Raw genomic sequence first — 14,218 nt, forward strand, 5'->3', positions numbered from 1 at the left:
CGTCAGCGCGGCATAGCGTCAGGCGGGAAAGTCGAAAGTGAGGGGTGGGGACGGCTTCTCGGCTGGTGAGTGGAATTGCGGCTGTTGTCTCTCGAGGCTTCGCTACTCTGGCTGCAGGCCGAGCCTTGCCGTTCCCTCTGGGGTTCCGCGCTCTAAACCTCGGCTTCCTCATTTGCCCTATCGGGATAATTCCCCTTCCAGGTACCTCCCCGCGCCGATAAAATGACAAAATAAGAAGGGCTTTTATTCCTCGTCCCTTCCCCCCCTTTACTGGAGGACCTGTCTGGTCCACGTGACCGGCTTCACCTCCCAGTCTTTTAGGCTTCTCTGGAAACGACATGGTGTTGCACGTGTTGAAGGCGTTTGCTTTGAAGTCAGACGGCCATGACTTGCCTTAGTTTTTCCAATTGCAAAATGGCTGATAATGATGAGACGAAGTAACGAAGGGCCGGGCCGGGCGTAGTGGTGCACAACCAAAAATCCCTACTCTGGAGGCAGAGAGCAGGAGGATCGCGATTCCAAGCCAGCCCGGGCAAAGAGTTCTCGAGACCCTATCTAGGGGGGATGGGGCGGGGGGGAACAAACTTCACACACGAAAAAGGGCTGGTGGGGTGGCTCAAGTAGTAAGAGCGCCCGCCTGACAAGCGTGTGGCCTTGAGTTCAAGCTCCAGTGCTGTCCCAAAAATAGATAAATAAAATTAATAAGTTAAAAGCAAAAGGCATGGCTTAAGTGGTAGAGCGCCTGTCTAGCAAGCGCGAGGTCCTGAGTTCAAACCCCAGAACTGCCTGTAACAAACACCCCCCCCACCCCCGCCCCAGCTAACGAAGCGCTGGGCAAATTGTAAATGCCCTTACCTTATTGGAAGCCATTGTTAGTATCAAAAGTAAGAATTGGTAATTAAAGGCACAAATTCTGGAGCCAGACTTAGAATGCCAACTCCACCTCCAATTATGAGAATAATAATGAGGGTCGGCTTCAGACTCAAGCAGTAGTACCTTGCCAGTGCAAAGCCCTAAATTCACTATGCTCCTCCCCCCAAATAATAATACCTATCTCAAACAGTTTTGTGAAGAATAAATGAGTTATTAAGTGTAAAACAGTTTTTGTTAGCTATCAGTATTTTACTAGACCTACTGGTCTTTTATTTTTTCTTTCTTTTGTGCTACAGGGATGGGGGTGGGGTGAAAGGAGTGAATTCAGGGCCTCCTGCTTGCTAGGCAGGTGTCCTACCCCTTGAGCTTCTCTGCCAGCTTACCACCTATTACTTAGTGAATATTCTTAGTTGTTTTTTTTTTCTTCTTCTTCTGCTTTGGTGGGGATGGAACCCAAGGCCTACTGCATGCTAGGCAAATGCTCTCACTGAGCCGCACCTCCAGGTTGGGAAATTTCCCTTATGCCAGATACTGTGGTGGCACCAGGAACATTGAGATAAGACTGGGCTCCTGCTCTCAAGGCTCCCCCAGTGTAGCATGATGTGGAAGGAGATCCTAGCTGTACTCTGGAGTAGGAAATTTGGAGCAATTTTTTTTTTTTTTTTTTTTTTTTTTTGGTGGGACTGAGGTTGAACTCAGTGCTTTGTGTTTGCAAAGCAGGCACTCTTCTGCTTGAGCCAAATAACCAGTCCATTTTTACTTTGGTTATTTTGGAGATGGGGTCTACGAAGAACTATTTGCCTGGGCTGGACTTGAACCATGGCTCTCTCAATCTCCGCCTCCCAAATAGTTAAAATTATACACTTAAGCCACTGATGCCCACACGGATGCCACTTTTCAAGAAAGATGAATGTTTAAGGATAAGTAGGAATTTCCAGGCAGGTAAGAGCATTAAGGTAAAGAACAGATGACTGAAGCTAGGTGATAAGGATCTTGAATCTCAGATGAAGAACTGTGGATTTTCTTCTTTAGCAAAAGAAAAGTGGTCTGGTGAAAGAAGAACTAGGTAAACAAGTCCTGAAAAAGAGGGAATATTGGTTAGATATGGGAGTTAAGATGTGCCCAGCACCTGGATTTAGATAATACTAGTGTGAAAACTAGCCCCTCTGGTTTTGGATAGAGCAGTTTCTCTGAGGTATAGTTGTAACTTCTCAGAATTTATCTTCTAGAGGGTAACTTCTGCTCTCTGATTTTGCTTTAGGAAGTAATTTAAGCACAGAAGACTGGTCAAAATGGTTTCCAAAAGAAGGCTGTCAAAATCTGAGGATAAAAAGACCCTTACAGAAGAAGACAGTGAGTATCTAGCCATTTATTGCTTTATTTGTGGTCACAAAAGTTCCTAATTTTCATGTGCTGGCAGTCATCAAATCTTAATGGATAGAGCACAAAAATTCTATCAGGAGATTTGGGCTTGAGTTTCTGCCTCTAATTCCATGTTTGGTTTTGGGATAGCCTCTGAGCATCAGTCCCCACATTCATAAGAGAAAATAGTGTTAAGAGACTTAATCTGTACATTAGGTAGGTGCTGGGACACAAAGAAAAGATAGTCCATACCCTTTAAAAAAGCTTCTGGTCCCCTTTTATCCTTTAAAAAAAATTTTATAGATAAATACTGTGATAGTGATGTATAAAGGAAAGATAGCAAAGCAAACACCAAGGACAAAGAAGTAGTGCAGGCTTAGCCTATAGGTGAGGCATTGAAAGACCCTAAGCATTCTGAGAAGTTGGTAGTCCTTTGTTTGCTGCACTCATTTACTCTATTAAAGTAATTCTAAACTGTTGATTGAAGAGTTATTTTTTCCCTCCAAGTTAGGGTCTCACTGTGTAGTTCAGGCTACCTTGGACTTAAGATCTTCCTATCTCAGCCTCCGTAGTGCTGTGATTACAGTCATGTGCTACTACATTCAGTAGGAGTTATTTCTTACTAGTTTATGAGAATTTACATCTGAGTCATGGTTATATATAACTGATGTTGATGGAATTCTGATGAACAACATTAAGAATTAATAAAATTTCAAGGTCAAAATCCTAGGAAAGGCTTGATTTAGAAAGGGAAGTTCTGACACTATTAACAATGTTAGTATGATTGAATAATATAAAGAAACTGGTAAGAAATTCGAAACCAAAAGAGGAATGATTTAGAAAGTCACTAAATGTAAATGTCATACTATTTTCCCAAAGGGAAGAGACTTCTGAATTAAGTTTGTGGAAAGGGACGTGGGGCTCCTTGCTGAGTGATGGGCAAACAGTCTTATTCTCGTTATGCCTAAATTTCTTTAAGGAAGGGACTGAGTAGTCTTTATTTCATTCTGCTTAAGGTTTTATAGAGAGAAAGAGAGGAAGTAGAAAAGAAAAAAAAAAAAACAGAAATATGTCATTGAAAGAGAAAAGTAGATTTCCTTCTTGGCTTCAAGTGCCTGTTTCTTTTTTTGGAGGGGGGATGGTACTGAACTCAAAGCTTTGGGCTTGCTAAGCAGATGCTCTACCTCTGGAGCCACTCCACCAGCCTGTGCCTGTTTGTTTTTGATTGTTTTTGTCTTATTATTATGAAAGCCTTGAGATAAAATTAATCTTCTGATGCAGAAGAACCTGCCCTATCCTGTCTGTTTTTGCATATAGATTATTGATTCTAAAATTTGGTGTGGATCAGCATTATTACTGGAAGAGTTTGTCAGAAACTCAGACTTGTAGGTACCATTCACAAGATTTCAACTCCATAGCTCTGGAATGCAGCCTGGAATGTGAATTTTAATGAGCTTCTCCAGCAATTGCAATGCAATGGTTTGCAAACCACTGCTTGAGAGAGACACTGGCTGCTTTAGGTTTTGGGTGGAAAACATTTCCATGGTTATTCTTGTTACAAGTGGCACATTTTGTATTCTTCAAATGAAAACTCAATTGGTGAAAATAATTGTTTGTTGATTGCTTTGTTTATTTGGAAGCCACTTGCTGACTATGGTTGGGTAGTCTATTTCACTAGTAGTATTCTTCAGGAACATAACAGTTTTCATCTCAAGGATGCTATTCCTGGGTTCACATTTTAATCTTTGCTTTACTTTTTATTGTCATATTCTTGAAAATTCTGTTTAGTTTCAGAAGCCAGGAAGCAACCACTTTCCAAAAAGGCAAGGCAATCTCATGCTCCTAATGAAGTTGAAGAAAATGACAGTGTCTTTGTAAGACTTCTTAAGACATCAGGACTCATTCTTAAAACTGGACCAAATCAGAATCAACTAGGTAATATTTTATTTTTTGGCAGTATTAGGGTTTGAACTTAAGAGTGTCATGCTTGGTAGGCAGGCCCTACCACTCAAGCTCTACCACTTTGAGAGACACCCCAAGCCCTTTTTGCTTTAGTTTTCAGATAGAGTCTTGAGCTTTTTGCATGGGGCCAGCCTTGGAATATTATTCTCCTGCCTCTGTTTCCTGAGTAGTTGGAATTACAGGCATGTACCACCGTGCTTGGCTTGTTGAGATGTGGTCTGGCTAACTTTATTTTTGCTGGATGAGACTGTCCTCAAACAGCAATCCTTCAAAACACTGTCTCTGGAGTAGCTGGCATTACAGTTGTGTTACACCATGCCCAACCTACTATCTCTCTTGTTCAAGAATGAAAATGCTTTTTTTTAATATATATATATATATATTTATTTATAATATATATAAATTAAAATATATATATATATTGTTATAGCCTTTAGTCCTCATTAAGGACTTAAAGGTTACATGTTAAATAAAATGCTTCTAATAATAATCCTTTTCTCTTTTTTTAGAAAAAAGAATGTTTACTACTATTAGTCTTTTGTGCTTCCTTGTGAAAAAAATACATTAATACCTGGGAAAAAATTATAAATGTCTCAGAATAATTTCAGAGGAAAATGTAGAAAGCCATATAAGGCCCTATTTCTAGAGCATAGATTGATTATTCTGTCTTACTAAGGTTATGACAGGTATTTTTTAGAACATTTAGTGGGTATCCTCAATCAAAGCTAAATCTTTTACTGTGGATTTAGAAGTTTTGGCTCTGAAATTAAGTTGAATATATTTTTAGTGGTGTCATCAGTAACTTAAGTCTTCAGGGGAGAAGAGTGGCAGATATTACAGACCATGGTGACCAGCTATTCTTCTTTCCTCATAGCCGTGGATCAAATAGTTTTTCAAAAGAAGCTCATTCAGACTCTGAGGAAACATCCTTCTTATCCCAAAGTATGTATTCTCTTTGTGGTGGTTTTGGTTTTGCCAGAGTACTCTGGAATTAGGAATTTAAAGACATTGGCATACAGTTGAATGAGCTAGAATGACATTTTGCTGCTCACCGTTCTCATGGTTTTATATTTAAAATCTTATTAAGGTAATAGAAGAATTTGTTAATGGTCTGGAGTCTTACATTGAGGACTGTGATGGTTTCAAGAACTGCCTTTTGTCTTGTGAACGTCTACAGGATGAGGAAGCCAGGTATGGAGAGGAAGCCTACGCACGGCTCCCTAAAATTCAGTCTGTTATAGTAATTGGATTGGGGTGGGAGAATGCACTCATTTTTGCCATTTCACTTTTGACTTATAACTCTCTTTTCCTCAGAGTTTAAACCTCGCCTTAATATTATAAAATTTGTGATCATGGGGTTGAGGATTTAGCTCAGTTGGAAGAGTGCTTTCCTGGCAAGTGCAAGGCCCTGAGTTCGGTACCCAGCACTGGGGAAAAAAAAAAAAATTGCTATCATAAGGCTAAGAACTAGAGTGTTTTCTAGAACATGTCTTATCTCTATTGATAGAATTTCAAATATGCTTCTCCCTTTCTAAGGGTTAAGGGTTTCTTGTTTTTATTTAATTTTATTTTACTTTTAAATTAGCATACATTGCTAGTAAAGGAGATTTCATTGTGACAATTCCATAGAGGTGTACAATGTACTTTGAATAATTTCACCCCCTCCCTTGTATACCTGTATCGCTCTTTCCCTCTTCCCCAAGGGTTTGGGTTTCTTGTCTAAAAAAGATTGTGAATATAATCTTTAAGGTTGTATATTTAGCCAGTTTTATAGAGAATGATTTAAATCATTAAAACAAGGAAAATAAAATAGGAACCAAATATCTCTTTTACAGCATGAATACATCTTTCTCTAAGAGCCTTATCAAACTGCTTCTGGGGATTGACATGTTACAGGTGAGACTGCCACTTTTCTGTGACATTCGATGAGTTTGATTTGTGTTGTATACCCAATTTAAGTAGCTGTAGCACAAGGTAGAGTAGGGCTAAATAGAGTTTGATCTGCAGCAGCTTTATCAAAGCCCTTTTGCTGAGCTCATTTTCTAGAGTAATGTCTATGTCTTTGTACTCGTGATTAGCCTAGTTCATCTGGCAGTCCATCCAATTCATTTCCTCAGCATCTGACTCCTCTTTGTTGAAGCTGCGTCCTGTGTGATAACCTCGTACTCTGTCACATTCACACCTGAATGTGACTTGATTTTGCTCTTCATCTCCTCTTTTGATTTATCGAGTGGATGATACATTGACATGTTTTTAGTTTTGGTGAGACAAGTTTGAACTCTCGGCTTTGTGTTCGCAAAGCAGACGATCTACTGCTTGAGCCATACCTCCACCCTATTTTGCTCTGGTTATTTTGGTGATGGAATGTTGTGAGCTATTTGGGCTGGCCTTGAACCTCAGTCCTCCCAATCTCAGCCTCCCAAGTAGCTAGGATTTATAGGCGTGAGCCACTGGCACCAGGCTCATTGACATGTTTTAAATATCTCAAATTGTATAAATGCATGTATAGTGAAAGTCTCTCTCCTACCCAATCCTCCATTTTTCCTTTTCTCTTTTCCTCTTCCCACAGTCTTCCCCCATTTTTACACCCCAGTACTCAGGGCTTTGTGCTTGCTAAGCATGCAGCAAACACTCTACCATTTGAGCCATGACCCTAGTCCTTTAACTTTTTCTTTTTTTTTTTCTTTTTCTTTTTTTGGTGATACACCTTGAGCCACTCCACCAGCCCTTTCATTGTGATGGGTTTCTTCGAGATAGGGTTTCATGAATTATTTGCTTGGGCTGACTTTGAACCATGATCCTCTGGATCTCTGCCTCTTGAGTAACTAAGATTACTCAAGGTGTGAGCCACAGGCACCCAGCTAAAGTGTGCTACTGATTTTTTTGTTTTTTTTTAGCAGTACTGGGGTTTGAACTCAGGTCCTCACGCTTGCTATGCAGGCACTCTACCACTTAGCTGCTCAGCCAGTCCTACCCATTAGCTTTAACGGTACTTTTTATTTATTTATTTATCTTATTTTAAAAAATTTTGGTGGTGCTAGGGTTTAAACTCAGAACCTTGCTCTTGCTGGGCAAGCACTCTACTACTTCAGCCATACCTCCGGCACTCCTTTTGCTTTTTTGTTTGTTTTCACTTAGTTTCACAAACTAACTTTGTCTGGGCTGGCCTTGAACTGCAATCCTCCTGCCTCTGCCTTTTAGTAGCTAGGACATTAGGCATGTGCCACTATGTGCAGCCATCTTCCCACACTCTTTATCTCTTCCTTTTCATTGGAAATCTTGAAAATAACTTAGCTTAAATCTAGAGGTTCACTTGTTCCTCTGAAGAGAAGGCCTATTCTATTGAAAATCATTTCAATTCTACATTGATAGAATAACAGTTACCACATTTAGTGGTGTTTTTATTATTTGGTTATTGTAATTTTTCTTGGCAATCATTTTTTAATACCTTTGAAAGCATTATTTATAAATCTTTGTATTTGAACAGCGTCTATTCAGAATATTGACAGTATTCATGTGATCATTCTTAGAATAATCTTAGAAAAACTCTTGTATAATTTGAGACTGTCTCCTAATTCCTGTCTCTTCTCTTTTAGCCTGCCATTATTAAAGTTTTATTTGAAAAGATACCAGAATTTCTTTTTGAAAAGTAAGTGGAGGTACTTTAAAATTCCTAAAGTACATTGGTGTTCTTAAGTACTTCTCTTAAAAGCTTATTCTGAAGCATCATTGGTTTCTTTGAGAATCATATGTTTTTATCATGATGCCAGGTTCTTAAGTGATTACTAAAATTTGGGGGAGGGGGTCTTTTTTGCTGTTGTTGTGTAGGATTTCATTTTGGGGGAATATTTGTTTTTTGATAGTACCAGTTTTGAATTTAGGGTCTTGTACTCACTAGGGTGATACTCTACCACTTGAGCCATGACTCTTGCCCAGTGGTGCCTGTTTTTGAAATTCCATCTATTAATGACTTCATAAAGTTAACAAGATTGTTAAAAGTAATATTACCTATGATTATATATATATATGCTTAGATAATCCCTACAAAGGATACATGATAAACTGGCAATAGTGGTTGTTTCCAGGGAGGGGAGCCAGTTGACTGGAGTCAGTTATTCTCTTAACACTGTTCTTTGCCTTTTATTTTTATAACGTATGTATACTATGCACTTTCTTTTTGGTACTGGGGTTTGAACTCAGGGCCTACACCTTGAGTCACTCCACCAGCCCTCTTTTTTTTGTGTGTGATTTTTTTTTTTTTTGAGATAGGGTCTTTTGAACTGTTTGCTTGGACTGGCTTCGAACCGTGATCCTCCTGATCTCTGCCTCCTGAGTAGCTAGGACTAGGCATGAGCCACTGGGCACTCAACTATACTATGCATTTTAAAAAATCACTATGTTAGGAAAAAACTGAACAGCTTAATAGAAACATAGACAAAAATTGTGAACAGAAAATTCACAAATACAAGAATATCAGAGATGAAAATGTTTGATTTCATTAGCAGAAGCACAAATGTAAAATAATAAATGCACTTTTCCATTCTCAAAGGGTCTTCTTTGTTGAGTGTAATGAACAGACATCCTCATACATTGCTAATGCACATATAAATCTGCTCAATTATTCTGAAAAGCAATGGGTTATATATGTATCAAAACCTCAGATTTGGGGTTGAGGATGTAACTCATTGGTAAAGCACATGCAGAGCCCTGGATTTAATCCACAGCACTCCAAAACACTAGTTTTTGCAAACTTTTTAATTCTTAATGTGATATCTTCTAATTTGTCATAAAATATTAACTGAATGAGAACAAAGATGATTATCATTTGAAATAGGAAGAAGTTATAAACTCAGATGTTTAAAAATAAGAATATCATATGGACATGAAAATCATAAAGAGGACTATTTAATACCACACATTAACTGGAAATTTAAAAACTTGTGTAATAAATCAGTATTTATGAGCTGAAGATGTGACGTAAGTGGAAGAGCCCTGGCTGGTCTCAAACTGCGGTCCTCCTGATCTCTGCCTCTTAAGTAGCTAGAATTGCTGGCATGAGCCACCCGCATCCTGCAGTTTTTTACCTTTTAAAAATACTTGTTTCATTCAGTTTAAAAAGTTTATTAATTTTATTATCTTTTTAAAAACTACCTGTATTACTTTAAAGAAATAGCTATTTCACCCTGTATTCCCTTCTTTCTAAGCCCTCCCTGGCTGTAGCCACTGTCAATAGTGTTTTCTTCCAGACCTCTTTCTGAACATATATGAGCGTATGTATACTGCTTCTTTTGGTGTTGCTTGTACATACAGCACAGTGCAGTGTGTAGTAAGTGTGCAGGAAATGTTAATTGAGTGGCTGAAATGTTTTGAGAAGTATTAATACTGTGCAGAAGTTAGAATGGCTAAGTTAAGGAGTTCAGTTGTAGAGTGCCTGCATAGCACTCCCCACCCCACCCTGCCCCCAAAAAGAAAAAAGCCCAGTAAAGTCAAGTCCCTTATTATCTCATTCTAACATTTCAGGCAGAACAGTGATGGAATCAGCATGTCTCGTCTCATTTTCAGTCAGCTGAAATGGCTTGAGAGAATCGTGGATGGCAAGGTAGGTTTGGGGGCTTTATTACCTGGATTTAAAGATTGTTTTCTACACTTGACCAAACTTCTAGAATTTGTAGAGACTTTTCCTTTCTAAACTGAAGATTCAAATTTTTTCTATGTTAGGTTTTTCAGTTTTCAGAATTTGAGAATCATGAATATATCACCTTTAAATTTCTTCAACAAAGAAGCTTAGGGTAGGCATGGTGATGCACACCTGTAATTCCAGCACCTGGGATGCCGACTGGAAGCTCTAGGCCAGCCTAGACTATATAGTGAGTCCTTTTCTCATTTAAACAACAACAAAAAAACAAGTTTATCCAATTACAAAGATTAGAGATCATTTATTATTTAAATATTTGAAACGATCTCTTTTGTGTGTATGGTAAGACTGGAGTTTGAACTCAGGGCTTCACATTTGCAAAACAGGTGCTCTACTATGTGAACCACACCTCCAGTCTGTTTTTGCTCTGGTTATTTCTGGAGATGGGGGTCTCATGCTCAGGCTGCTCTTGTACTGCATCCTCTTGATCTCAACCTCCCAAGTAGGTAGGTTTATAGGTGTGAGTCACCAGCGCCTGGCCCTGGAATGATATTTATTAGGCTTTCAAAATACAGAGGTCAGTGTGTTTATTTCTCAAAAGTGATCTCAAAGCTTCTTATTTCACTGCAAATGTTTTGATTTGATTGTATATTAAGGAAAATTACGAGAAGTTTTTTTAATTATGTGATTTGTTGTTTACTACCTTCGTAATGTTGAATCTGTTTTGAACTAAGTGCTTGATGTCTTCTTTTCTTAAACTCATTCTTTTAAGTTTTGGCAGATATTTCATGCTAAATTTGGTTTAAAAGAACGTGAGTTTTGGAGACTCATCTGGGCTGGAATTTTGGGGTCTGCCCTTTAGTTTTGTATTCTTAAGTAATCCATATTCCCACATTTTAAAAATGGGAATTACCACACAAAGTGCATGGTTGTGAAGACTGAATGAAATAATGTATTATTTAATTAGAACTATTAGATAATAGACTATCTGTCCTGCATTTTTTCTAGGTACATCTTGTGTGAATTTGCTGGGGAGTGGCCATTTGCCTCTTTAAGTTACATTTTGAACTTGAGTCTGTAGTTGTCATATCATATTCACAAAAACTTCAGCTTTGTATTTCATGAGTAGGTAGTGTTTATTCTGGCTAATGTGCTACAATTCTAATGATGTTCCCCGCCACAGGACCTCACCACCAAAATCATGCAGCTAATCAGTATTGCTCCAGTGTACCTACAACATGACTTCATCACCAGCCTTCCTGAGATCCTAGGGGATGCCCAGCATGCTGATGTAGGGAAAGAACTCAGGTGGGCAGGCACTGTGGTACTGTCTCAGTGAGGATCCATCATGGGAACTTATCCCGGCAGTGTGAAAAGCTTGGTGGTAATGTGTTAAAAGCTTGGTAGTAATGTGGTCCTTTCTATAAAAACAGCATGATATACCTACCTTCCATAGGATTTAAATGTGTTTTTCTAATTGATAAATATTTGACACAACCATCTACTTTAAGTGATATACCTATTATGAAGTTGCTGTTTGGTTTAGGAGTAGGTATATAAATTTGGTCTTTGCAGAACTTTATTTCATTTGCATATCCTCCAAGGGGACCTCAATCGTGACTGTACATCAAGATAACTTATGCAGCTTCTTAAGCATCTACAATCTTTGGATCCCTATATAATTCATTGTAATGCACATCCCTGCATCACATCTATTGTTGAGGCCCATTGCTTATTTCCATTTATGTGAAAACAAGTACTGTAATTGGTGGATAGTAATTAAGAAGAGGAAAATTATATCAGGACATAGTTTTTTTTTAATTTTGAAGTACTGGAGATTGAACCCAGGGCCTCAGATATGCTAGGCAAGCTCTAGCACTGAGCTACATCCTCAACCTTATAGTTTCTATCTTAATATAACTTTTTGCTTGTCTAAAAAGTAGCATTAAGAAATCAGTTTGTAGGGCTGGTGGAGTGGCTCAAGTGTTAGAGCACCTGCCTAGCAAGTGTGAGGCTCTGAGTTCAAACTCTAGTACCAAAAAAAAAAAATCAGTTTATAATACTTCCTTTTTTATAATTGTCTGTAAAACTACCTCCAAATATATCCAGTGATTTCTTGCCTTTAGACTTTTAGGCAGTTTGCTTCCTCTGATTAAAGTACTATACCAACCACTTTGCTCACCCAATCTAGCTTGACTTTTTGTATAGTCTTCTCTTAGAATCCATCACTGTTCTTTCACTTCTGTGTTCCTGTTGTGCACTGCACATACATATATTTTTTTTCAGGAAGGATGCCTATCAAACTCAATAGTAGTGACTCTGAGTAGTAAGGATGGTAAAGAACTTCTCTTTTCTACTTTATGAGATCATTTGAATTTTAATATTTTTTATAATGAAGACAACAGAGGTTTTTTTGTTGTTGTTGTTTGTTTGGTGGTACTGGAGTTTGAACTCAAGGCTTTTTGCTTGCTAGGCAGGAGCTCTACCACTTGAGTCATGCCTCCAGCCCATGGAGACAGTTTTTAATGAAACAAATAAGGTATTGGGAACTAAGTACATTTTCAACCAAATACAGATCAAAAATACATAGAAAAAAATTGCATCCATACCAACATGTACAGACTTTTTCCTTGTTATACCCAACAGTCCAGTACAACTGTTTGCATAGAATTTACATTGTATGAGGTATATAGGTGTCCTAGAGATGATTAAAAGTGTTTAAGGGGATATGCAAGCTATAAAGGTTATATGCAAATAGATGTACCATATTACATACTGGATTTGAGCATACAAGATTTTGGTATCCATGGGGTACCATGGAATCAGTCTGCTGCCCGTGCCAAGGAATAACTGGATGTTCTCTCTTCCCACACTCTAGTAAGTGACTGTCTCAGATTATCATCTGCACAGCTCTGTTCAAACCATTATACAACTTTTCTCTGCTATTCACAGCGACCTCTTGATAGAAAATACTGAACTTACTTCCCCAATCCTGGATGTCCTTTCCAGCCTCCAGCTTGATTCAAACTTCCTGTCTAAGGTAGGAAAGACTGCTGTCCATATACACAACTGTCTTTCTAACCTCCTACTACCAGTGTCAGTCTGTCATCATCTTAGGAGAAATACGTGTAATGAAAATTCCATTTTGCATCTGTAGTCAGTGGTAACTTTTTTCTTATCAATGAATTTCAAATGCTATAATATAGTAGATTCACAGACATATTTTCAAGCAATAAGTTTGTTTCTTTTTTTCTCCTGTGCTGGGAATTGTACTTACAGCTTTGTGCATGCTAGAGAAGCATTCTTCCACTAAGGAACATTCCTGGCCCTTTTTCTTTTGGAGTTTGGTTTGTTGAGATGGTCTCACCTTGTAGGCCAGGCTGTACTCAAACTCTGTCTTCCTGCCTCAATCACCCACTGCTGGGATCACAGTCACACCTGAATTAAGCATTGTCTTTTTTTGTTGTTGTTTTTTGTGGCCCTGAGGACTGAATTTAGGGCTTCATGAATGCTGGGCAAGCACTGTACCTCTGAGCCACGTAATAAGTTTTAACGGAAATTGTCTGCATTGCCTGGATTCTCATTGTTGTACATAGGAGTAATGCTTTTTAATGCTCTCCTGTACAGAGCCATTTGGAAATTTAGGTTCCAACATCTAAGACAATAACACTTTCACATTTATTGTCTTTCTTTTAAGAAGCTTTGGTACTAACAATTGAAAGTTTGTAATTTGGGAAAATAAAAGGAGGTGTTTCATTCCCAATAGCTCACAGGGAAAAAAAAAAATGACATAGTTTTTTTCCCTTAAATTATAGCTAGGAAAACCAAATGAGAAAAATGATTTTTCTAATTTTACCAGACAAGTCTGGGTAAGGTACTGACATGGAAGTAGCTAAGGCTTTTGTCTTTTTATGTTTAGATCCGGCAGTTGGTGATGGGTAAGCTGTCATCTGTCAGATTGCATGATTTACCCATGATTATCAAGTTCATTCTTCATTCTCTAACAGCCTCCAATGCCCTTGAGGTATGCCATTATTTCCCACCAAACCTAGATAAAGATTCATCACGATAAGTTATTTAAATCAGTAGTCTAAAGTGCTCTTCTCTGGCCCCAGACTAGTAATGCTGATTATTCCAGAAAATGTGCAGGAAGGAGACTGGAGCTACTAGTCTGATTGATGATTTTATGTAAGCTGCTGCAGGTTTCTCTGTAATAGTACCTCATGAAATTCTGGAATTTGGGGTGTAGCATATTAACTATTCTCAACAACTATCTTACAAAAATGCTCTCTCTGGCATTTGTATTTTTTCTTCCTCAGTCTTTCAGGGGTTATTACAGTTTCATTGAGTGAGTGGGCTATGTCAGTTCACTGAGAATGTGCAGGG

At 38.4% G+C, this 14,218-nt stretch overlaps 1 protein-coding gene across 7 annotated transcripts in view; it reads left to right on the plus strand.

Annotated features, from left to right (window-relative positions):
- The first annotated feature begins 4 nt into the window (after positions 1-4).
- The window catches only part of Fancd2 (FA complementation group D2), a 65,468-nt gene continuing 51,254 nt past the window's right edge, over positions 5-14,218 (plus strand). For 6 of the 7 annotated variants that reach the window (XM_074044398.1, XM_074044400.1, XM_074044402.1 and 3 more), the window contains exons 1-11: positions 19-201; positions 2,135-2,226; positions 4,024-4,170; positions 5,072-5,139; positions 5,285-5,388; positions 6,033-6,093; positions 7,794-7,846; positions 9,718-9,796; positions 11,016-11,140; positions 12,785-12,872; positions 13,752-13,856. In XM_074044398.1, the coding sequence (XP_073900499.1) occupies positions 2,166-2,226; positions 4,024-4,170; positions 5,072-5,139; positions 5,285-5,388; positions 6,033-6,093; positions 7,794-7,846; positions 9,718-9,796; positions 11,016-11,140; positions 12,785-12,872; positions 13,752-13,856 (891 nt within the window). In that variant the 5' untranslated portion in view covers positions 19-201; positions 2,135-2,165. Of the gene's footprint in view, positions 202-2,134; positions 2,227-4,023; positions 4,171-5,071; positions 5,140-5,284; positions 5,389-6,032; positions 6,094-7,793; positions 7,847-9,717; positions 9,797-11,015; positions 11,141-12,784; positions 12,873-13,751; positions 13,857-14,218 lie in introns of all 7 variants that reach the window. The other variant, XM_074044399.1, reaches the window with a different exon arrangement.

This window comes from Castor canadensis, chromosome 10, assembly GCF_047511655.1.
Source record: "Castor canadensis chromosome 10, mCasCan1.hap1v2, whole genome shotgun sequence".
Lineage (NCBI taxonomy): Eukaryota > Metazoa > Chordata > Mammalia > Rodentia > Castoridae > Castor > Castor canadensis.